Source organism: Neovison vison, chromosome 8, assembly GCF_020171115.1.
Source record: "Neovison vison isolate M4711 chromosome 8, ASM_NN_V1, whole genome shotgun sequence".
NCBI classification, from domain to species: Eukaryota; Metazoa; Chordata; class Mammalia; order Carnivora; family Mustelidae; genus Neogale; species Neogale vison.
Window position 1 is genome coordinate 22,558,220 of NC_058098.1, and position 24,616 is coordinate 22,582,835.

At 52.1% G+C, this 24,616-nt stretch overlaps 1 protein-coding gene across 16 annotated transcripts in view; it reads right to left on the reverse strand.

The window, feature by feature from the left end:
- EPB41L1 (erythrocyte membrane protein band 4.1 like 1) overlaps positions 1 to 24,616 on the reverse strand; it is a 122,292-nt gene that overhangs the window by 52,329 nt on the left and 45,347 nt on the right. For 15 of the 16 annotated variants that reach the window (XM_044263104.1, XM_044263108.1, XM_044263106.1 and 12 more), the window contains exons 3-4: positions 1,281 to 1,474; positions 28 to 192 (exon numbers count right to left, since the gene is read on the reverse strand). In XM_044263104.1, coding sequence (XP_044119039.1) covers positions 28 to 192; positions 1,281 to 1,460 — 345 coding nt within the window. In that variant the 5' untranslated portion in view covers positions 1,461 to 1,474. Of the gene's footprint in view, positions 1 to 27; positions 193 to 1,280; positions 1,475 to 17,719; positions 17,796 to 24,616 lie in introns of those variants that run through there. The other variant, XM_044263101.1, reaches the window with a different exon arrangement.

The window sequence follows — 24,616 nt, forward strand, 5'->3', positions numbered from 1 at the left end:
GGGCCCGCGGCGGGGGGCGCTCCCTACCTCCACCTCACACTCGTACTCAGAGGCATCAAGCAGAGTGACTCGGCAGATGGCACTCTTATACTTCTTGGCAATCTTCTGGGGTGATTTCTGGGCTCTACTGGGCGTGGTCCTCTCCGACAGGCCATCAGCCTCCCCATAGCCCTTCTCCTCCATGTCTAGGCTCTGTAGGTCCAATAGGGGAAAAGTCTGGTCAGTGAGCTTGAGACCACAGCCTTTCATCCACGTGAAGACACAGTAAGGACACAGCGGCCGGGGCTAAGACGGTCTCCAAAATGAGAGCCACCGCCCTCCACGACCCCCCGGGTGACCAGCGTCTATGGTTAGTATACACAGGAGGAGAAGCAGAGCTTCCGTGGGCAATAGGGTGGGCTCGTGGAAGGGGTCACTTTTTCAGGGGGGCAGCCTTGGCAGGCGGGAAGCACCCCACAGAACCAGAGCTGCCCTGGCTCCCTAAAGGAGTGTGTCAGCTATCAGAGTTTCCATCTGGTCTCCCCCTTACCAGTCTGTCACGGCTCCAGCATGAGGCTGAGAACTCGTGGCCTGATCTCACAGAGGGAACGGAGGTCAGAGCCCTGCCAGCTAGTCCTAACTGCCACCAATGCCCTCGACGACCTTGGCCAAGTCCCTGCCCTCTTGGCCTGTCCCAAACGAAGGGAGGTGTGAATTGGATGGCTAGATGATTCGACAAGTCCCTTTTCCCTTTAGGGGGATGCATTTTGCTCTGGGGTCATCCTGGGCTTGCCAGGCTAGAATGGACAGGTTCAGGGGGCAGGAATAACGTGGAAAGAACCAGGTTTGGGTATTCAGATCTAGATTTTATTTCCATCTGTCACTGAATAACAATGTGACTTTGGGTAACTCACTTCATCTGCTAAGCTGCTGTTTCCCCAAGTGTAAAATGGAGAAATCAATACCACTCTCTTAGGGGCGCCTGGCTGGCTCAGTCAGCAGAGCATGGGACTCTTGATCTCAGGGTTGTGAGTTCAAGACCCATGTAAGGAATAGTGTTAACTTAATTAAAATATAAATATATATGTATGTGTGTATGTGTGTGTATATGTATGTATATATATCTCTCTCTGTACATTTGGGAGAATTAAATATAAAAGTGACCACAACACCCCTAGCACAGAGCTCAGCATGTAACAGATCAGTAATTAATCTGTGTTTGGCTCCCCCCATGGCTCTGAGAACTGGCCCTGGATGACGGCTGGGCAGGGAGAGGGATGTCCAGGCTTTTAGACACACACCTGTCCAGCAGGCCGCGTGTCCTGCTGGGGCGGGTGCTTCTCATTGGAGTTGGCCTCCGGGTGGCCGCTGTGGCCTGCTGGGGTCACAGGGGTGGTTGCAGTAGCGGCTGCCTCGGGCTGCTGTGGGGCCTCCTCCTGAGCCTTCTTCACCTCAGAATCGGGGCCTGTCTCTGTTGTCATGGTGACCAGCACGCCTGCATTAGCATGAAGGAGAGCACGTGACACGGGAAAGGGGCAGCGATGGTGTGACAGGGCAGAGCGAAGGGGACAGGAACCACACGCGGAGAGAGCCAGATGGATCCAAATGGACAAAGAGCCATGGAGAGAGGAAGGAGGGAGGGAGGAAGGGAGGGAGGGAAAGAGGAAGTGGGGGTGGGGAGAGAGAGCAGAAGTCAGGGGTTACAGGGGCAGCCCAAGTCACAGACCCCCCTCCCACTCTTGTGACCACAGGGCTTTTAGGGCCTCCTCCAGTCTCTCAGCCCAGTTCTTGAATGGGGCCCCTCCTCGGGACAATGAGAGGCTCTCCAGGGAGTCCCCCTCTGCCAGGAGCACAAAGGACAGTCAGTGACCCACTCTGGGCAGGCCCTCAGCCAGGCTATCTCTCCAACCCCAGCCCTGGGCACACAGCAGCCGCTCCATAAACGCTGGATAAACTCAACTCAACCAAAAGAGCCCTGGGCTGCGGGCCCTTTGGGCACTGACTCTGACCAAGGCTTTTCACGCCCCAAGCCCGCACCGCTACCGCCACAGGGATGTTGAGAGAATGGATCTGCAGGGATAAGACAGGACATTATTTAAAACGCGCAGAACCCGGATGAGGTAAGTCAGGAGACCTGGACACAGGCCCTGGGTCCGCCGCACACAGAGCAGTCACTTCCCGCACTAGGATTCATCCAAAAAGCACGGGATTTAGAGAAATTATTTCTGGGACAGGCGTCTCTTACCCTTCTCCCCTTGGAGCAGGAAATGAGATTTCAGAGAATCAGGGCCCTAGTGGCCAGCCAGTCTGCTGGCATAAGCAAACTGCAAGGAGAGGAAAGGAGAAAGAATGGCATGGCCCCACTTTTATATTTAACAAAACAACAATCTCAGCAATACCTCTTGGTGTTGATACACATGTGCTGAAAGATCTGAACAGACACTGACCAAACTGCTAAGACAGGTTCATAACTGAGAACTGGATAGAGGAAAAAGAAGAAGATCCATGGGGTGGGCGAAGAAAGGCAACTTCATTTTTTACTTTATAGGCTTCAGAATTACTTCTTTAATTTTAAATACATCTAACTGACAAACTGGGTTTGTTTGTTTGTTTGTTTTAAAGGGGGCAAAAGCAGGTATTCCTGACCCTGGTCAGAGTGGATCCTCAAAATAAATAAATAAATAGATAGATAAATAAATAAGTTTGGAGCTAAGACGTGAGGAAAAGGGAAATGGGCAGGAACCCTCACCCCTGAGCCTAGAGCCTCCCTCTAAATCCATTATATTAAATGAGAAAGATCCAGACTAGATGTGGCAGGTCCATTTCCAACCCTATTCACCACGGGAGGCCTCTACTGAGCAAACAGACAGACGGACGTTGGCTCTACCTTGTACTACACATGTGCTCCAAGCCCTTACCCTCCACTCCCCTGTCTCCTTCAGTTTCTCTCCCAGCATTCCAGGGGGGCACCAGCCCAGCCCCAAGCAAAGGGCACTGGCCGGAAAGCCGGGGCTCCTGAGGGCCCTGCTAGGCCACACAAGAGCTGGCCCGAACAGGTCATACTTTGCAAGCCAGAACTCATAGCACAAATAAAAGGGCTTGTTGTTACTGATGCTGCTATTAAGAAGTAAGATGAGGAGGAAGGGAAGGCTGTTGTCACGTGGCCTCATCCCCACCCACAAATGCTTTCCACTCATGTCATTACCTCGGACTTTATGGTTTGACTTAAAGCCATAGTTAAATAAAGGCTCACTGTCACTTACGTGACACCAGATGTCAACTCTGTACCAGGACACAAAGCACTAGAAGCAGCTCCAGGGGAGGTCATGGCCTCACAGGGAACGAGGGAGACCTGTCTGCCTGGGCCTGGATCTCTCCGAGGCCTGTACCTGAGGATATCAGCCATCATACCAGATAAGGTCTATAAGAAGAACACTTAAAATAAATGCCCACTTAATTTTGCTTAAAAAAAAAAATTTTAGAAAGGATCCACAGACTACTCTGTAGGTGTTCTACTGTGAAAAGCAGTTTCCACGTGACCATGGTGGGCCCAGGCGGCACAGAGACTCTGATGCAGGCGCTCTCCCCTCCACTTCCATCTCGTGTCAGCCCCTATTTTCTGATGAACCTTCCCCAGACCCGCATCCAACAGCCAGGACAGCAATTGTAAATAAATACCCCAGTTCTTCCCCTGCCCAGGTCTCCGGGAGAGCCTGCAGGCAAGGAATCGACCCCAGCTGGAAGTGCTTTGAGATCATTCAATCTCTTCTCCTCTAGGTGAGACCTAGAGTGACCGTCCTTTCCGCAGACAGACCTTCCCCGGCTCCTCCCGCCCGCTCTCCTCACCCAGCCTCCCAACTCCCCAGATCCTGGCACTGGGGCCATGAAGCTTCCCACCGCACTTTGCTGCCTCAAGCAAACTTGAACAGAACCATCTGGATGGAGAAACGCACTCAGGACCAGGCTGGAAGCCAAAGAGGTGGCCCGAGCCACCAACAAACCCCGCAGTCAGGGCCTGGTGACAGAAATAATGGCTCATCCTTTCTAGAGCATCAAAAAAGATGACGTAAAAGAAATATCTTAATGAAAAGCTCCACACACAGCAGCCTGTGCAGACTGATCTTACTTTGATTAATATATACACACGAATACAGAATATTCAATAAAGTACTAATTGTGTTTGTTCCTAGATGGCACGAGTACAGGTTATTTTTTCTTCTGTTTCACTGTGGTTCTCAATTTTTCTACGATACCTGGAGATTTCTCGATTTTAAAAAAAAAATGAGAGGTTAAAAATAAAATCTTCCAATGCACAGGGATTGGTGTGACAGGATGAGAAGGTAAAGTCTGATTAAACTTAAAATGTTTACAGATTTTTTTTTTAATATTTTTTTTATTTGACAGAGATCACAAGTAGGCAGAGTGGCAGACAGAGAGAGGAAGGGAAGCAGGCTTCCCGCTGAGCAGAGAGCCCCATGTGGGGCTCAATCCCAGGACCCTGGGATCATGACCTGAGCCAAAGGCAGAGGCCTAAACCCACTGAGCCACCCAGGTGCCCCTGGACTTATTTTTTTTTAAGAAGTATTTATTCATTTCTAGAGAGAGCACATGCATGCCAGACTGAGCATGGGGGGAGGGGCAGAGGGAGAGGGAGAAAGAATCTCTAGCAGACTCCCTACTGCATGCAGAGCCTGACATGGGCTCAATCTCATGACCCCAAGACCATGACCTGAGCCGAAATCAAGAGTTGCATGCCTAACTGAATGTGCCACCCAGGTACCTCCCAAAATTTTTTATGAATTTAAAAGAAAAATAACATCATTATTATTTTTTTAAACCTATGATGAGATCCTTCTTGATTTCACTCTCTTGGCCACCGAGAGCACGCCAAGAGCCTGGCCTTGGGTTCTGTCACAGCCAGTCGCATGGGCACAGTTCTGCCCAGGCCCAGGCCAGTAGCGATTGAGGGAGCCAGCTGGGCAGCCTGGCCAGCTGGGCACTGGGGGGACCCCAGAGGAAGCACGTGCGCCTGGTTCTTTGGAGCTCACTGCAACACGGGGAGATGATGCTCCCCCAGAAAAGTTAAATACCCAGGCAGGATGTGATTTCGATTTGCCATTGGACGTTTCAGCCTCTAGAAGATTCTAGGGAGTTGGCGATCAGGAGTACTATCCAGAGTACCCAAAGGAGGGCTTATAGGGTAGGGAGTGGGGAAGGGGGGGTGAGGACGAGTTAAAATTTGCCAAAAGGGGGAATTCAGACTCAGGGCATTTGGGCTGAGTCACCATGGGGGCAAATGCCTAGAGATGGGAACAAGTAGGCCCACGCAGAGGACAGACAGGAGGCTTTGACGTCCTGACACCTCAGAACAAGAAGCCTATAAAGGTGAGCTCCAAACGGCCTGGCAGGTTGGACGGGTTGGAGTGAACTGGGGGTGGAGGAGGTTGCCTTGGAAGAGTCACAAAAGTTACTTTGCTAGAAAGGGCAAGACTCGCATCATGGAATGCTGCTGGGGGCCAGGCCCACGGTCAGGGATTTGACACCGGCCTCTCATGGACTCCTCACAGGAGTACCAGGGCAGGGGGGTTGGCAGACCTAGGCCAGGCAGACCCAGACCCAAAGCCTGGCATCCCCAACTGGCTCACTCTGTGACTGTGGGCAAGTGACTTCAATGCTGTGAGCCTCAGTCATCTCATCTATAAAATGGAGATACTCCCCCCTCCCTCTGAGCGTGGTGGTAGAGGTTCAGGACCATAACCTAGAGAGAGCACTTAACATGGTATGCACCTAATAAAACAACGCTGAGAGGGTCTATAATTACAAATAGTACCAAGAAGCCGCAGCAGGGAGTGGTCTGAGAAGCAGGAGTTCAGAAGCGCCAGCCCAGAACACATGGAGAAGGAGATGTTCCAGGAGGCAGAGGCCAGCAAGGCCAGACGGATTGGATGGCGCGGACATATGAAAACCCCAATGCACAGGATTCAGAGAGAGAAAGGTCAGCCAGAGAAGTAAATGTGGACGGCGCCCACACCAGCCCTGTCAGGCCAGTGTGGCGGAGGCCAGTCCAGAAGGCTGTCGGCAGCTGATGCTCTTTAGCTGCGCAAGCTCTGGCTGGCTCCCCTGGCTCGCCCTCCAGGGGCCCCGTGGCTTGCCATCTGGGCGTCCTGCTGCGAGAAAATGTCCTCGCCCGGGCAACGCAATATCCACTTGGCCTGTCATTGCACCAACTCATTAAAAATGAATCAGCTGGTTTATACATCAGGCCCTATGGCCAGGGTTAGCATGAGTCAGCATCTCTGAATCCAGGACCTTGGCTTCGTTCTTTTTCTCCATCCCACAGCCACTGCACAGGTCCCAGCCACGGTCAGGCCATGCCCACATGGCCACCCGGCCTCTTTCATGGAGTCTCTGGGGCCGCCCGTGGATTTTTCCAAAACTCCAAATGGATGCTCTCTTTATTTTTTGTAATTCAAGTATAGTTGACACACGATGCTACGTTAGTTTCCATCATACAGCACAGTGAATGGACAAGTCTACACCTCACGACACCCGGTGTAGCTACCATCAGTCACCGAACGACACTATCATGGTACCCGTGACTACATTCCCTGTGCTGTCCATTTGCTCAGATGCCCTCCTTAAAGCCTTCAATGACTTAGCATCAAAATAAAACACAAACTCCTCACCAAAGTTAAAAGATCCCTGCTTAGGGCCATAGCATCAGTTCCCACCATCACTGTGAGCCTGGCCGACTGGCTCTCCTTCTGCCTTCCACTGCATCAGGCCTACCCCTGGCGTGGGGCTTTGCCCTAACGGTCCTTCTGGGTGAACAGGGGCTTGTCCCATCTCTTGACATGGCAGCTCTTGCCCTTTATACCTCAATCCAGTGCCCCTTGACCCCTCTGCCTAAAGTGGGTCTTTCTTCTGGGGTGCCTTAGTGGCTCAGTCGGTTCAATGTTTAACTCTCGATTTGGGTTCAGGTCATGATCTCAAGATCATGAGATTGAGCCCCGCATTGGGCTCCATGCTCAGAGCAGAGTCTGGTTCAGATTCTCTCTCCCTTCTCCCTCTGCCCCTCCCCCTGCTCTTGCACTCTCTCTAAATAAATAAACAGAATCTTTCAAAATAAATAAATAAGTAAAATGGGTCCCCCCCTTTTTTTCTGGTAACAGCATGCTCGGTTTTAGATTTGGTTTGGTTCGGTTTTTGCCATTTTAACCATTTTTAAGTGTAACTATTCCACAATGTTAATTACATTCGTGCAACAATAGCCACCGTCTATTTTCTAAAATTTTCATTACCCCAAACAGAAACTCTGTACCCATTAAGAAACCATGCTGGGGTTTTTTTTTCATAGTAACTATCACAAATGAAACATAATTCGTTTTACTTATTTATTTCTATTCCTCTGAAATAGAAACTCCATAAGACCAAATGTTAGCCATCTCAACTGCCATTATCCCCAGGACTTAGGGCAATTCTTGATAAATACCAACAAAGCTAACATTCATAGAGTCTACTATTTGCCCAGCACTGATCTAAGCACTTTACGTCAATTAAACCATTTAACCTTCACAATAACCTAGAATAGGTACTTTTATTATCTCTATTTTGTAAAAGAAGGATTTGGAGCACCGAGAAGTTAAGGAACTTGTCTGAGATCATACACTAGTGCATAACAGTGCCAAAATTCAAACCCAGGGGTTCTGGTGTCAGGAGGATAGGTGGATGGACAAACGGACAAACACATGCATGATGGGTAGACAAAACACCAATGAGACCAACGAGTTTTAAGTGCACTCAGCTGGGGACAGAGACCTGGGCTGCATTCACCTCGGGAGCCTTTTTGGCTACCCGCCAGCCAGTCTGTCTGTCCTGATGACTTATCAGACCTTAAGCACCTGACTTTTCCATCCAAACTCCTGATATTATCACCCTTAGTTTACTGGTGAGACACACAAACCAAAAGACGCATGCTGATCTGCCCAAGGTCATAAGGCTGTGTTAAGTCTCTCTGACTCCAAAGTCCACCCCACTATAGGGCATTTCAGCAGTCTCAGAGGGTGGGGGTGGGGGTGGGAAGGCTGTACGAATTTCTCCAAGGGGGGAGGTTGGCTGAAGGAAAACTTCCAAGAGTGAAAGGCAAATACACTAGGAAGATGGAATTCAGTATGGGGACCACCGGGGGATGGCTCAGTCATTTAGGCGTCTGACTCTGGATTTTAGCTCAGGTCAGGATCTCAGGGTCCTGAGGTTAAGTCCCAGGTCAGGCTCATGCCCAGCTTAAGATTCTCTCTCTTCTTCCCCCTCTATCCCTCCCCATCTGCTATCTACACTCTCTCTCAAAAAAAAAAAAAAGTCAGGACCAAAGTATCTTGCTTCAGTTTTGCCACCGCCTACCTGATGGGCCTTGGGCAAGTCACTTCCCCATTCTGAGCAACAGCTTCCTCATCTGCCAAACAGGGATGAGAGCCCCTACCCTGTCACTTCAGGGCAGGGCCATGTAAAGGACATCACAGAGAATGAACAAACTTTGAGATAAAAAAGGTGAAGTCATAAAGCTTAAGAGACTCTTAATCAAGAAACAAACTGAGGGTTGCTGGAGGGCACGGGGTGTGGAGGGATGGGGTCACTGGGTGATGGACATTGGGGAGGGTATGGGTTGTAATAAGCACTGGGAATTATATAAAACTGATGAATCACAGATCTGTACCCCTTAAACAAATAATATATTACATGTTAATTAACTGAATTTAAATTTTAAAAAATAAATTTTTAAAAAAGTTGAAGTCATATAATTTAGGGAGAGGATATTCCAGATGCTTGTGTATACCAGAAGCATGTCTTTGCAAGCACATACACAGCAGGGGGACAACACGAGGGCACACACAGCCCTGTGTGTCCATGGTCATGATAATGGCTCCCAAGCCAGTAAGGCTCTCTTCTAAATCTTGCACACTGGCAACTTTTACCCAGGCCTTCTTGGGAATTCCGAACCAGGGAGGAACTAATGGAAGGCAGGAACAAAGAGAGAGAGAAATGGACAGGACGTGGACGACACCAAGAGAATGCCAGGAAGCAAGTGAGACTCTGGTTTTCAATAACCACAGTTACCAAGATAACTCTTCTTTCTTTTTGTGAAATCGGGGGTCACTTCTCCCCCATCGCCATGCAAACACATCTCCTGGCTGTCAGTCTCCATTTGTACCTCCAGATTCATGCCCTGTTCAAAGAATCGGGAGGCTGACCTCTTGGACTGGCTCTTGGATGGAGCTCCCTTGCCTGCTAACGTCCAGTTGGGTTTGGCCAATGAGAGGTACTGGTTCAAGAGTGGAAGAAGAGAGAAGTTGGGGAACGTCTTCCCAATTTCCTTCTCTGTGGTTCTGGCAGTGGCTGAGGCCCCCTGGGTCCGCTCCTTGCACAGACCCAGCCATCACCGAGTTCTGGTAACACTATTCCCACCGTCTGCTCATTCAGGCCGAAGGGAGGAAACCGCTTCTGTCGCTGTTATGTTGTGGGGTGCCCCTGTGGGTTAATCCTGCCCACACCTTTATTAACATCTCCTCAGTGTAAGCATCTGAGTGGAATTCTGCTTCTGTCAGAATCTGACTGATAAACTAAACAGATAAAGGAATTAAAGAGGGAGGGGAGAAGAAATTGGGAAAAGGCAGCGTCACCTCGTGGTTAGGGACGAAAGGGGCAATAAGGAGACTGGGAACAAGTCTTGTAACGTCTCTGCGCCTCAGTGTCCTGATTTGTAAAATTCACGATGATTATCTTGCCTATTTACTGTGACACTCGAACCAGGTCATAAGTACTTAATACGTGTCAAAACCCACCATGAGGGCCTAAGAAATATTAGATGCCCTCATCGTTAGCATTAAGTCTCAAGGCAGAGATGTGAATAATAGCATTCCCTTGGAGACAGAATTACAGACTTTTCTTTCGGCTTTTTTGGGGGTTCTCCAGGTTTCATCCTTTTTCTACTATGAACATGTATTACTTTTGGAATCAGAAAAGAAAAAGAGAAGAATGAAAAGAAAAAAACACAAGAGAGGTGAGCCTATGAAGACTTACTCTTCCCCTCTAGAGATGCTGCCCCTGCCCACTGGGATTTCCCCAGTACAGAACATTCCCTTCCTGAAGTGACGACCTCGGGGTGGGTATGAATGACATATCTGCCTGCCACAAGGTGGGGAGGGTGCAGGCTGAGAGAGCGGCCTCTGGGGCCCGGTGCTACCCTCGCAGCCAAGGCCCAGGAGCCCCCAACAGAGACAGGTGGGGTCAAGAGGGGAGCTGGGCCTGCCGTGGTCAGCAGCGCTGCTCAGCTCTGTCCGCAGCAACAGGAACAGGGCGATTTGTCGGCACCGCATTAAATAAAACCAAGCAACGTGAAGAGGCTGCCACCCGTGGGCACTGGCTCCATGCCGCCAAGTAGCCATAGGCTGATGTGCAGTTGTGGGCTGGGGGACCACATGACCTGCCCAGACCTGCAGAGCAATGGCATCAGAAAGGAGAAAGACCTCCTGCCCGGACCACACGGCTGGCTGCAGAGACAGCCAGAGACCTCCCCGTACCGGGGCATCCTCTGAACGCCAGGCAGTGAGCTGGCTGTGAGCCAGGCTTTGTCTCATTTGAGCTGCACAAGGGCCACCCGGGGCAGATGGGCTTATCCCTCAGGCCAGCTTGGCTGGCCAAGGTCATGAAGCTCACCAGTTCAAGTAGAACCAGAACGAAGACCCAGCTCTGCTGGCTGACAGTCCCGCACTCTTCCCCCTCAATCCTGCTACATCCCACAAACTCCACTGTCAACCATGTAACCAAGCTACGGTTGCTCTGGATGTAGAAATAATAACAGCAGTACCAACCCCTCCCACATGTGGGTGCTTTACAATTTAAAGAATCCTTTTATAATTATCATTTCGCTTGGTCCTCACCGATCAGCGGCGGGTGAGAGGGAATGTAGAAACAGCAGTGAGGAACACAGGCTCTAGACGAGAGTTTGAATCCTGGCTTGAGGACCTTGGGCAAGTTACTGGACCTCCCTGAGAGCCAGTGTGAGCCTGTAAAATGAGAATAACAAGCCCTATGCCTCAAAGGCATGTTGTGAGAAATAAATGCGAGAATGCACAAGAAGCTCCCTCTGGCACCGTGTGTCGCCAGAGAGCAGACAATGAGTGGCAACGTTGGCTCTTGTCAGTAAGGTTGTCACAACCATACAGACGGGCAAAGCGAGGTCCAGAGAAGGCAACAAACTTTTCCGAGGATGCTCAGGGTGTAGGCAGCAGCTGGACTCCTGCAGCAGCTTAAAGCATCCAAAGAGAATTTGGAAATTCCACAGGTGAGCTCCATACTGGGTCCACTGACAGAAGGGGTTTCCCTGGGACATCCTCACCCTTTGAGAGTGACAAAGACAGGGTCTCCTCCAAGCAACCCAGCCCCCTCAAGGTCCTTGCCCTTCTCAGCTCTGCTGAGAAGCAGGGGCTGAAGTGGGGAGCAGCAGATCTGTAGAGCCCCCCCACCCTGGCCAACCCTCATGCTCGTTTCTGACTCTCTCTCATTTCATTTTCTTCAATTGTTCAAACGCTATTAGAGTTCATTGTCAGTATCATTTAGAATAGAGTAAAATTGGGAGCAACTTTAAATGTCTATCAACAGGGCCTTGGCCAAATTACCTGGAATTTACCCCTTTAGATTTATTTATTATTTGAGAGAGACAGAGTGAGAAAGCGCACCTGCGAGTGAGTGGGGGGAGGGGCAGAGCATGACCTGAGCTGAAACCGAGTCTGATACTTAACTGACTGAGCCACCCAGGCACCCCAGGATTTACCCCTCTAAAAACAAATGATAGGACTGGGGCACCTGGGTGGCTCAGTCAGTAAGCGGCTGCCTTCACTCAGATCACGATCTGAGCCCCATGTGGAGCCCCATGTCCGGCTCCTGCTCAGTGGAAAGTCTGCTTCTCCCGCTCCCTCTGCCCTTCTCCCCGCTTATGAGCACTTGCTCGCTCTCTCTCTCTCAAATAAATAAATTCTTTTTAAAAAGTGAATTATAAAAGTATAACACACTTGTGAAAATTTTTGCTATAGATTTTATATATATCTACACGGAAAGATGCTGATAGAGAGTTAAGTGAAAAAATGCAAGTTGTAAAACAATGATGCAATTTATGGCCCCATTCTGGTTTGTGTGCTTATGTAGGCACAGAAAATACCCTGAGGGACACACAGCACACTGTTATCATTGGGTCCTGCTGGACAGAAGAATTTTGGTTGGGGAGACAAAGGGAGAATACACTTCTGAATTATTAGGACTTTTCACATATTTCTTTTCTAATTAAAATTAAGGAACAGAGGTACCTGGGTGGCTCAGTCAGTTGAGTGCCTGCCTTCAGCTCAGGTCATGATCCCAGGGTCCTGGGATCGAGTCCTAGATCAGGGTTCCCTGCTCAGGGGAGATCCTACTTCTCCTTCTCCTTCTCCTTCTGTCCCTCCCCCTCTGCTCGTGCTGTCTCTCGCTTTCTCTCAAATAAATAAAATCTTTTAAAAAACAACAACAAAAAAAACCCTCAGTGGGGCCCTCATTGGGCTCTCTGCGTGGCAGGGAGCCTGCTTCCCCCCCCTCCACCTCTGCCTGCCTCTCTGCCTACTTGTGTTTTCTGTCAAATAAATACATCAAATCTTTTAAAAAAATAAAAATAAGAAAAATAAAAAGTATTTTTAGAAGATCTGTTTTGATCAGTCTTACTGACCTCCTATCATATTTGCTGTAACTCCATTTCTGCCTGTTCTTTCCCAATCTGTTATCTCTAGTCATCCCTAATTCTACACCACTTCAATCTGAGTGCTCCTAATTTTACAGGGTTTTTTTTCCATTTAACATTAATTGTATCAGAAATACTTCCCCCTTATTAAATCGTTATCATCACAGCTAATATTCATGGGTGCTTGACTACATGCTAGTTACAGTGTTAAGAGTTTTACATGCCTGAAATCATTTAATCTTGACAACAACCCCAAAAGCAGATTCTTGGACTGTCCATATTGCAGATGGGGCAAGTGAGGCTTAAAAGATCAATCTGCCAAAGCCTGGAAGCTCAGAAGGCTGGAAAGTAGACTGAAGCCCTGGTCTGTGTACGTCCCAAGCCCTTGGCTAGGAACCCCTTCACCCTACTTCCCCTGCACAGCTACTGAGCGATGAGTAAGCATGGACCGGGTAGAGATGAGGAGGACAGGTCCTGGGTCTTCCAGCCTATATGACCTTGGACAAGCCAACTCCCCTCTGCTTTGTTCCTTCCATCAATTCTTTCACCAGACAAGCATTTGCAAATCACTGAGCTATATGCGGTGGATAGAACAATGAATTAAACATGAACCCTGCCCTCAAGGAGATTAGAACCTAACCTGAATCTCCTCGCAAACGGGCAGAATCTAACCCTGTCCCACCTGGGTCACACAGACGTGAAATGAATTAAGGATGCGAAGGAGCTTCCCAAGTGCCCCACTCCATATGCTGTAAGAGTAAGTATTTCTGTGGCTGTTCATGGCTGTATATTATTTTATCCACTGGATGTTCCAAAACGCTCTCAATCATCTTCCTATTGTTGGGCACTTAGTCCCAATTTACTGCTATTATACAGGAAGCTCTGATGGGGATTCATCCAAAGGAAATTATTCAAAAGGGAAAAAAAAAAAAAAGCCAGATGCACAAAAAGATGCCAGGCAGCCTTCGGAATGACTGAAGGGAGACAGTTCTTCATCTCCAGCCCGTGAGGCCTCAAACCCAATTCACAACCCCTGCGGCCTGCCCCAGCCCACCAGCTGAGCCCCCCGCCCCCCAGGAGAGAGGACATCTCAGTGCACTGTCAACCTTCCTCCCTCACCCGCCCTCCCAGTCCACGGGGCTGACGTTTCTCCCACAAGGCTGCAGTCCCGCCCTTCCTCGTGGTTCTTGCAGTTGGCAAAGGGACCTTCCGGAACACTTCTGTCATGCCCCAGTGCATGCAAGCCCCGTGCAGACCTACCAAGGCTCCCGGAGCCTCCAGGCTCCTGTCAAGTGGAAACATCTTAGCCTGGCATTTGAGAGAGACTGAGGGGAGAGAGCAGTCGTGTTTCCTGAGTCCCTGGGATGTGCCAGGACCACGTTAGGCCCCTTTACATAACCACCACCACACGTGGCCTCGAGAAGACAGGTGTGTTTATCCCTGTTTTACAGATGAGGAAACTGAGGCTCGGGCTAGCTAAGTAATGGGCCCGAGGGCACGTGGCTGGTACACAGTGGAGTTGTGTGACAAGAGCTTAGGCCTGGTGGATTCCAGAACCTTGCCAAAGACCCAGCCCCAAGCCGGCTTTCTGAGTCACCTCCCAGTGCACCCAGCCCTCCTGCCCCACCTGCCCCAGGAGTCCCAGAGCACCCACTCTTCTTCAGAGGCAACTCTACTTCCTTCCCCTCTGACCTGGGGAGTGGGGACCCCTCCTCACAGCCACTGAAATTTTACTTGGCCTTTGGTGCCCAGGGCACAGGCTCCAGGAAGCCTTCCCTGATCACCAAAATAGGAATCCATGCTTAGCCTATGGAACAGCTGGTTCTTCACCTCCCCACGTCCTATCTGCGCTTCTCCAGCCGGACTGTGAGCCCCCTGAAAAGAAGGATGTTTCCTTGGACACAACAGGGGGCCTACAGGACATATACCCAGAGAACGTTTTTCCAATTTTGCACAAAACTGGGCCTCTGAGAAGACACTACAGGCTGCTGGCATGGCCACTGGGAACGTGGCTTTGGCCTACTCCGCCTGGATTGAAATCGGGGCTCCCCCATGACCTACCCATGTGACCCTGAGCAACTGCCTTTCCCTTGCCTGTAAGCCTCAGTTCCCTCAATGTGTAAAATGGGAAGAAGCATTCCTACCTCACTGGGTTTTGTGAAAATTGTATGAGTTGTATGGGTCAGCCCTTTGAACAGGGCCTGGCATGTCGTAGGTGCTCAGTAAATGCTGGCTGTTCCTATTCTCATCCCCAAGCCACCCGCCCTAGAAGCGCCTCCTTGTCCCCATCCCACCTGGTACCCTGCATTCCCACCCTTGTGTTTTCAGGTTATTAGGGTCCCAGCAATGCAGAAGGGGTAGGGCTGGGTGAACATGGGGGCTAACTAGACTGAAAGCCAACCAGTCTTCCCAGAGAGCCAATGGGGGCAGGGAGCCCAGAGCAGCCCTCTTCTAGGGAACCCTGGCCAGGAAGCAGAAAGCCAAGGCAGCCACTCTGTCAGGGCTCCTCACGAGTATCCCACTGCCCCATCCCTCCGGACATCAGAAGCACTTGGGCCACAGAACTGCCTTTGTCCCACCAGACCCAACACAGAGCACTCTAGCTGGACCAGCCCCAGCACATCAGCTGTGGCTGACCAGCTGTGACTCTGCTGGACACCAACCTGGCACATCCAGATACCGCCCCAGACATATCGCCACGGAGAACGAGGGGCTCCGGATCCAGACAGCCCCACACTTTCCAGCTGTGTAACCTCAGGCAGGTGACACAACCTCTCTGAGCTGCAGTTTCTCGTTTGTACAGAGTGGATAATACCTGATAGGGCTGCTGTGAGATGAGGCAAAGTACTAGCCCAAGGTAACTGCTCAGTAAATGCCATCATCCTGATTTTACTGATCACTGATATTACTCCAGGTGGAGATTTTCATCCCCTTTTAATAAATGGGGATACAGAAGCCCAGAGAGGCTCACAGAGAAGTCCACGTTGGAGCTAACAGCACAGTCCAGTCAAGAGACCCTATCCACTTTCTCTGCAGGCTCAGACCCAGAATATCGCTTGGCCTCCAGCATCCTCTTGGCTCTGGATACTCCCAAGGTCAAGGGCTGCTGGCTGCCCATTGCCTCAGCTCTGGCCCATTATCTGTGAGGCAGCCTGACCTTTTCAGGAGGCCAATGTGAGACCCCCTCCTAAAGGTTGGCCTCAAGCTCCAGGCTAGAATGCCCAGTCTCTGTCCAAGACCTGTGTAGGCAACAGCCACAGCGATGGGGAAGCAGGTATCCAGGCTGCAGGAACCTCAAACCAAGGGTAGAAGACCTGGGTGCCTTAGTGCTGGCCCTCCCACTCAGCTGCTAGGTGACCTTGGACAAGTCATTCTTCCTCTCTAGGTCTCATTTAAGCTTCCAACATTTACTAAGTGAGGACTACTGACGGGGCCAAGCATCATCCTCATGCAGGTTCTCCGAGAAACTCACAGAGCTGAGCCCAGGGAAATGCCACATGGCCCAGGAGGGGTGTTCATAGTAACAATGCCCCCTGCACTGATCTCTAGGACTGCCTCGCAGTACCCTTCAAGGGACCAACCTCTGCACGCCACAAAGACTGTGCGTGGGGTTGCCAGGCAGGCATGACCTCAGGCTGGCCAGAAGAAGCCAGCTTCCTCCCTGCACAGAGCTGGCAGCACCTCCCTGGGCCACAGCAGCTCAGAGAGGAGGCTGGCACAGGCTGCCTCTGCCGCAGGCTCCATCTGGAGGAATGGGTGGGCAGGCGGGCACACAGCCGCCCCTATTCTCCACATCCTTGTCCAGGTCAGGCAGCACTGTCTTCCAGGAGCTTCTGGGGACTCCATTCCCATCCCCAGCTCTCAACATGGCCCAGCTGCTGCTAATTCTGGAAGACTCCTATCGCTGGGAGATGGGGGAGAGATGGAGCAGCCAGACCCCACACAGCCCGAGAGGTCCTAAATCCAGCCCTCTTACACTCCCACCTTTGCAGAGGAGGTGATATGCCGATCCAGAAGTGAAGGCAGGAACACGTGGTAGTGCCTTTCCCCCACCAACGCATTGTCAGAGTTTGTGGGGGGGCAGGGTGGCAAGGACCCTAGCCGGCAGCCAACAAGGAGACCAGTATCTTCAGAACTCCTTCCTAGTCCTTGTCCAGTGCCTCAAGGTCTCCATGGACCATCCTGGGGCCGTAGGTCTGCCAGGCAGTGGCCTCAGCACCTGGTAAGTTACCCTAGTGACTACAGTCCTTTGCCTGACCCCCTGATGCCTGTCCCCAAGACCCCAGCTTCTCAGGCCCTCAGACATTCCTAAGTGTGAAGGTGCCAGACACAACTAGAACCCACAAGTCCTCTCCCTCTAATCAGAGGAGCAGCCTTGGGCCAGAACAATAGGAAACCAGAACCCCAGAGGTGCCTGGACCTCCACCCATCCACCCAGCTTTGGGTGACTTGGAGGGGAGATGCAGTGGGAAGTGAGGCCAGGGTGGAAAAAGGTCTATAACCAGAGGGTGAGGGAGAGGATAGGAGCTGCCCAGCACCCTAGTCTCTAACCAAGAGACTGGCTTGCGGCATCTGAAGCTTAGACAAGAAGATCCAGGGAGCCCCTGGCCTCCACCGAGGCAGCAGGAACGATCTCAAAGAACAGAGTGGCCCCGCCAGGGAGCCCAGCACCCAGCAACCGTTCATCCCAACAGTAACCACCAGCCCACAGCCTGCCCACCTCTCTCTCCAGGCCTCGGAGAGGCTGCAGACCTGGGAGGCAGGGAAGAACAACACAGATCTCACCACAACCACCACCACCACCGCTACTGCCACCACCACCACCACCACCAACACACACAGGCCAGGGAGTCAACAGCCTGCAAACTCAGTTCCTCCCGGTCTTGTCCCCGGTCCTCCCCAGGGTCGCAGGCCGGGCCTACACGTACTGAGTCCCCAGCCCCCCGTGCCACCTGACCCCCCCCACCATGTGCCTACCTGAGCCCGGGGTGCCCCATCTTGGGCAGGCTGGGCGGGGGGCGCCCCGTCGGCTCCTGCGGGGCCGGGAGGCCGCGGGGCGGGGCGGGCGCCCGGGGCCGCGGCGGGCTCTGCGGAGCAGCCTGTTCCGCGACACCCCCGCCCGCTGATGGATGCCGACTGCAGCAGCGGCGGCGGCGGCAGCAGCGGCTCGGCGTGCGCCGGGGGCTGGGCACCGTGCCCACAGCCCCGGGCCTGGCGCCCGACGCGAGGCCAGCCCCCGCCCCCGCCCCCGCTCGGCCTCCGCGCCCAGCCCAGGGGCGGCCGCCGCGCGCCTGCCTGCTCCCTCCGGCGGCCCTGCCCCTGCCTCCGCCTCCTCCCGGCCAGCCTCCCTCTCCTCCTCTTTCTGCTTCTCTCTCTCTCTCTTTCTCTCAGTCTCCCAGGCCACTTCCTCCCCGGCGCTGTCACCGGCCGTTCCCCGACCCCTGCGGGACCGCGATGGAGCCACGGAGCCAACTCCCGCGCTCTCGCGGCGCCCCCATCCCACCCCCACTCCACCCTCGGGCCCTAGCGAGGGGAAGACCCCTCTTGGGAGCTCGGCAGGGCCAGAGGGAAGGGGGAGGGGAGAAGAAAGGGGAGGATCCCTGACTCAGAAGGGGTGACTCAGACTCAGTGGGCCTCCCAGCCCCCCTCCCCAGCAGAGCCGGATACCTTCACATCCCCAGCAGCAAAGAAGGGCACGATCTCCCAGGGACTCAGGGCTCCTCCCCGACCAGGGAGGAGGTATGTGTAAAGGTCTTCTAGGATCCTGTGGGTCTCTGAGCCTATGTGTGCATTTGCCCATATGTGCCTTGGTGGCAGTGACCCTAAATATAACTGGGGACTGGGCCTGTGTACACATGGTTTTTTCTGGATGTTCCTGAGCACGCACTAGGTGTGCATTTAGGCTCCTGAAGGTAGGGGGCGGGGTAGCCAAGGGGTCTATGGCACTGAGGGTAGGACTCAAAAACCACATGAAAGCTCTTAGGGGAACTAATTCAAAAAGCTGGTCCCAACCACCACACCTCCAGCTCCCTCTATCCACAGGCTCGGACCTCAAATGGCAGAGGACTGTGGGAGCCAGAAGGCCTGGGGTCTGGTCCAGTTCTGCCGCTGTCTTGGCCAATAGTTTGGGGCAAGTTGTTCTCCTGCTTTGGGCCTCAGTTTGCAAACAATCAAAGAAAGGGTTGGACATACTCATCTCTAGGATCCTATTTCATGGTGGAAACCCCAGCGAAGACAGTGGGTAACTCCCAGCATAATCTCCAAAGACTTCTGCCCATGGTATCATCTGTAGCCCACATGACCCCTACTCCTCAGCCTCTTCCCCCCCAGGCATACACAGATTTTCCACTCTTCAAATAATTCCCTGGTACCTACTATATGGCAGCCACTGTTCTAGGCCTCCCAGACTCCACTGCAGTGGAAACCACAGAAGCCCAAAGCTGGGAGGCAGCCCAGACATGAGCCAAGCCATCTGTACCCCCCCTCACCCCTGCAAGGTCCCTCAGTGTCAACTCACCACTGTCCAACTCTACTCCCTGTCTCTGAGTGTATGTGTGGCCGCTCCCTCCTGGTGACCTTACAACCTAGGTCCTAATATATCACAATAGGGCCTCCAGAGAATGAGGCCATGCCTTCTCCCCAGCACTTTTCAGAGAACACCCCCACACCAAGCCTTATCTTCTCCAACTTAAACATGACAAAACTCCACCAGATGTTCCCAAGATGTAGCTTCCAGTCCCTTCACTCTCTGTGCTGTCCACTACGCTCAGGAGAGGGCAGACACCAGAAGGAAGCCAGTTCCTCCCAGCCCTAGAGAACATGCCCTTGCTCCAGACAGGAGCCGGGAAGACAGACAAAGCAGCCCAGAGCCAATTCACAGAACGACCAGAGTCCCGCTGGGCAGACTTCCTTAACAGATGTCCTCCTTCACCTCTGGACTTTTTACTCTCCAGCTTCCCAAATTCCTGTCAGGAACTCACCAGGCCCTCTAGGGTATGGCCTTGGGCAAGTCACTTTGCCACTGGGGATGTTTGTTTGAGTTCAGTTACTGCACATTCGTTCAAAGGAATGAGTGAAAAGATCAGTAAAACTCCAGAGTCATATCAGATGAACTTGCTGTTTCTTTTACACATCTGGTAAGAAATCCTTGACTCCTGCTGGCCACTATTTTTATTCCAGATTGACTCCAAGCCTTTTCTGTTCACTGACCTTCCCAACCCTGGGCTCCTATAGGCAGGACAGAGCATGTGGCCAAAGCCCATGTTCCTCCTAGTTCAGTCTCCTTCTCTGGATCCTCCTCCCCTTCCTTCCTTCACCCTCCTCTCCTGGGTCAGGGCCATTTTCCCACCCTCCTCAGCTAGACGGAGCCTCTCACTTTCCCAGAAGAATCTGAGCTACATTCCAAAGACCAAGGCAGGACATTCCCAGACATCATTCTGGATTTATACTCAAAAGGCCCAATTAATTCCCTTCAGGTCAGTGGGACCATACAGAAACATGGGCTTCTTCTACTGTGGTCATTATTTCTATGGTTAGTATTGACCAGTATTTCTATTAGCACATTCCAGTTTGCAAAGTTCTTTTGTGTGTGATCTTCACAACATCTTGTGAGATAATATCATCCCCATTTTATAAACAGGCAGGCTGAGGCCCAGAGTGGTGAGTGACTTGTGCAAGGTTATACCTGCTCCGTCACACTAGCTCTCTGAACCATGTTCCACTTGACCCTGCAATAACCTTTTGCAGAGAAATCTGGTGGAGGGTGGGCTGGGGGTACTCTGACGAACGCATGGCTCCTCACGGGCGTCAGCTGAAGTTAATACTCCAGTTCCTTTGCTGCCTTCCTTCCCCAGGCAGGGAAACTGAGGCACAGGAACAAGACCTAACCCAGCACCACCTCTCCTAAAAACCCCCTTGGAGAAATGCTAGGGGCCCAGGTGGACAAAGAAGAGCCCACCCAGGGAAGAAGGTCTTTCCAGCTCCCTTGGTTCTCCCTGAATTCTGCTTCCAGCCCTGGCTCTACCACTGTCTATGTTACTTGGGCAGAACTGACCTCTCTGAGCCTGTTTCCTCATCTATAAAATGGGAGAAATTCTTCCTGCCCTACTGCCGTTACGGGGTTGGTGTGATGGGGAAGGGGTCAGCAAATGCTGGCGGAAGAGAAGGGACAGGACCCTGCCTCCCTTCTCTGGTTTGCCCAGGAGGTGGGATAAATTATTTTCTCTTAAATTTTAACTCCAAGGAGCCTGATGGAAAAGGGCCAGGATATCAGAAAGCCAGAAGGATGGAAATGATTTGCCCCATTGGCTGGGACGCCAAAGCACACAGTGTCAGCAATGGCCTCCACCCCGCCCCCCCCCCAAGGCTGGGGCAGAGGTGACACTGAACCCTTCAAGCAGGGCCCCTCCTACCCTCTTTTTTATCTTCAGTGGCCTCTGTCAAGGTCACCCCAAGTAGTCAGTGGTCTCATGACTCCCCACCAGCAGGGGCCCCTTGGTTCCCGGGCTAGCAGGGTGGGTGGTTAGTTCTCCTAGCCCAAGGTCTTCTCTTTCATTCAGCAAACAGTAATGTTCACACTAAGCTGGGCCCTAGACTCAGGGGAGGCGAGAGGAATGGATAGCCTCCGTCTTTGGATTCAGTGTCAGTCCAGTGGGAGAGCACGGCACATAAGCCAGCCCATCAGAGGGCACACTGTGAGATGAATACCACCATTTTCTGAGGACTTATTTTGTACCTGACACTAGACACACATTCATTTGTAGAATGTTCACAATAATTCTCTAGCATCGAAATCATTCACTCCTTTCGCAGCTAAAACAAGTGATGCTTGAAGGGGTTAATGACTTCCCAAAGCTCACCCAGCGAAGAAGCAGCAGAACCAGGATGTGACTGCCATGTCTGTCTGATGCCAAAACCTGAGCGTCAATCCTTATGCTCTCTTCCCTGCCCCCAGAGCTGTGCTGATGACTACGGCAGCCAACAGGCGCATGCAGCTACTGAGTCCTTGAACCGAGACAGATGCAAACTGCGGTGTATTGTAAGGCTAAAGTTGGCACTGGACATTGAAGATTTAATTGGAAAAGAGTGTAATAGAGCTCAGTAATTTTTGTGTTGAAGTATCTTAGATATATTGAGTTAATAAAATAGATCATTAGAATATGTCATTGGTTTCTTTTTGCTTTTCTTTTTTCACATGGCCGCTAGAACATTCTAAATTACAAATGTGGCTCACATGACATTTCCTTTATCATTTAGATAGTCTGAATTTAGTCTGGATTTAGATAGTCTGAAGTCCTAACCCAGCCCCTTGAGCTCAGAGAAGGCTTCCTGGAGGAGGGGATGCCCAAACTGAGCTTGGTTAAAGGCAAGGTCGTGGAGAGGAGGGTATTCCAGGGCAAGAAAGCTGCAGGGCATTTGGCTTTGGCCCCAGAGGGCTGCAGGGCTTGGGTAGGCTGAGCTGCAGCCCCAGGCAGCTGAGAGCTGGGCCAGTCTCTGGGGGAAGCTACCAGAGTCAAACTTTCCAGAGCAGCACAACACACAGGTCTGGGACAGTCTGCATAACAAGCTTGTGCTCACTGGTCTTTGGCACTCTCTGGAAGACACTGCGGAGGGGGCTGCGTCTGCCTGCGTGTAGCAGGCAAGGCAGACGGGAGGCAGCACTCACCTGGCAGGGACCTCCCCCTTCCCGCTGCCCCCATCTCCTGGCCTTCAGATTCCTCCAGGAAGGCTCCCAACGCGCTGCAGTCCCCAGGGACCACCCTTCCCTCGAATCTTCCAGGCCAGACCGTGGGAGCCGCACTCTCCCGCATTAGGTCATACTCTGGTGTGGAATGATGACAGAGCTGCATGGCGGGTCACACAGTACAAAGTACTTTTCTAGACCTAGTGTGGTGTTGCCGAAGAGCATGAGGGCAACATTTACCTCTGCGGAGGGGGCCAGAGGCAGGGATGGGGGACGCTCATGAATTTGAGCTGTGTGACCTTGGGCAGGGCCTCTCTGAGCCTCCATTCTCACCTCTGTAGAATGGGGATGATTTTGGCACCACCTCCTAGAGCCTAGGAAGAGGACATGAGAGAAAACCTACAAAGGGCTGAGCGTGTCCTGCAGTACCCTGAATCTCTCCTAAGCCTTCAAAGTGGCCTTGCCGCAGGAAGTTCACCCCCCCTGCCTCTTCCACCCGTGTTTTACCCAGCCTGTCCCTCCTCTGGCCTACTAGACCACACATCCCTTGTCTCCGCCTCTGAATTTGTAGTTCAGCTATCACGCGGCTCTCTGGCTTCTCCAACAAGAATGCAGTCTGGCAAAGGGGGGAGCCTCACCTTCCCCCACCCCCCTCCTTCTTCTTTCCGTACCCACAGCCAGGCCTCTGCACAGGTCTGCGCGTCCCAAGGGCTCTCAAGGCCCACTCCAGTAGCTTGGACGTTTGTCCGCCTTCTTTGGCCAAAAAATAATGCAGCTCTGGAAGAATGTGTACCTGTTGGTCTCCACTGAGCAAATCTCCAGGAGCTGGTCCTGCTCTGCTTCCTCTATGGAGGAGCCTTCAGGGGTCCCCTGTTCTCTGATATAGCAAGCCAAACTCCTCAGCCTGACTCCCCAGATCGTTCACAGGCTGATCTCACCTGATTCCTCAGTCTTATCCTCAGGTTCTGCGTGGGGAGCTCTGTCAGTATGAATGCTTGCAGGCTCCCAGGATGGCGGCCCAGTCCTGCCTCTCTGCTTCTGCCCCTGTTCTTTCCTCTGCCTGGGAGACCCCTCCTCCTTTTCCCATGGTCATTCATCCAGGCATCCTCCAGGAAGTCCTTCCTGGTCTCCTCCTCTTGGCAACAACCCCTCCCAGATAGAAGAAAACTCAGGGCCTCTCCCTCCCACACTCTGCCCTCCAGCTGCAAGGCCTGAAGTCCTGCCGGCTGTCAGCCTGATGGCAGGGCTCACTTGCATCCTTCTCCCCATGGGGGCCCAGCTCAGAACACATGTGCGTATGTGCTGTGTGTCCCTTGAGTCACCCTCACTCCCAGAGTCAGAGGCCGGGAGTAAGAATTCACCAGGAAACAAGGACACTCTTGGGGCTGTGTTCTTCTGACCCCAACATCACCTTGGCTACATTTCTTAATGGAGCCCCATACTCCAACTGCCCCTGGGAAATCAGCCCTGACCTGGGAGTCCAAGAGCCACACTTCCGGGGCCTGAACGTGAAAGGTCTGGCCACCATCCCACTCGCTAAGGATACCCAGCCACCCAGCCTCCCATCAGGTGCCTGCGGTGGCCTCTGAGGTCTGCTCATCGCCAGAGCATCACAGACTCCTTGCAGTCAGAAGAGACCTTGGAGACTGTCATACAGAGGCTGGAAGCAGTGAGTGGCAGCGTGTCTGCGGTCCCGTGTGCCAGAAGATGCTGCAGTGACACCATCAATCCACATCATCGTTGCGGAGAGCAGCTGAGTCCCCACTACGTACTGGCGCGGCGCCTAGCAATTTGGATACATTTTCCGTTTTTAATCTGCTACCGCCCCGTAAAGCAGAGGTTAGAGACGCACTTGCTTTTCCAGGGGGAGGAAACTGAAGCTCAGAGCAATGAAGTCACTAAACCAAGGTCACGCTGCTAGTGGGGGGTGGGGGTGAAGGGGCAGGATTCAGTTGCAGGCACGCCTGACTCCAGAGCCCGTGGCTTTCCCCTCCTTAACCCTGTATACATTTGGCTTGTCACAAATGTACTGTGGAGATGCTGACCGTGTTTTAGTTGTTGTCTGGATTACAGTTACACAAGTGTGCGTAAACTTAAAATTTGTGTACTTGGCTGCAATTGCAACTTCAATAAACTTATTCTTTAAAGATTTATTTATTTTAGAGAGAGCGAGAGTGAGCAGGGGGATGGGG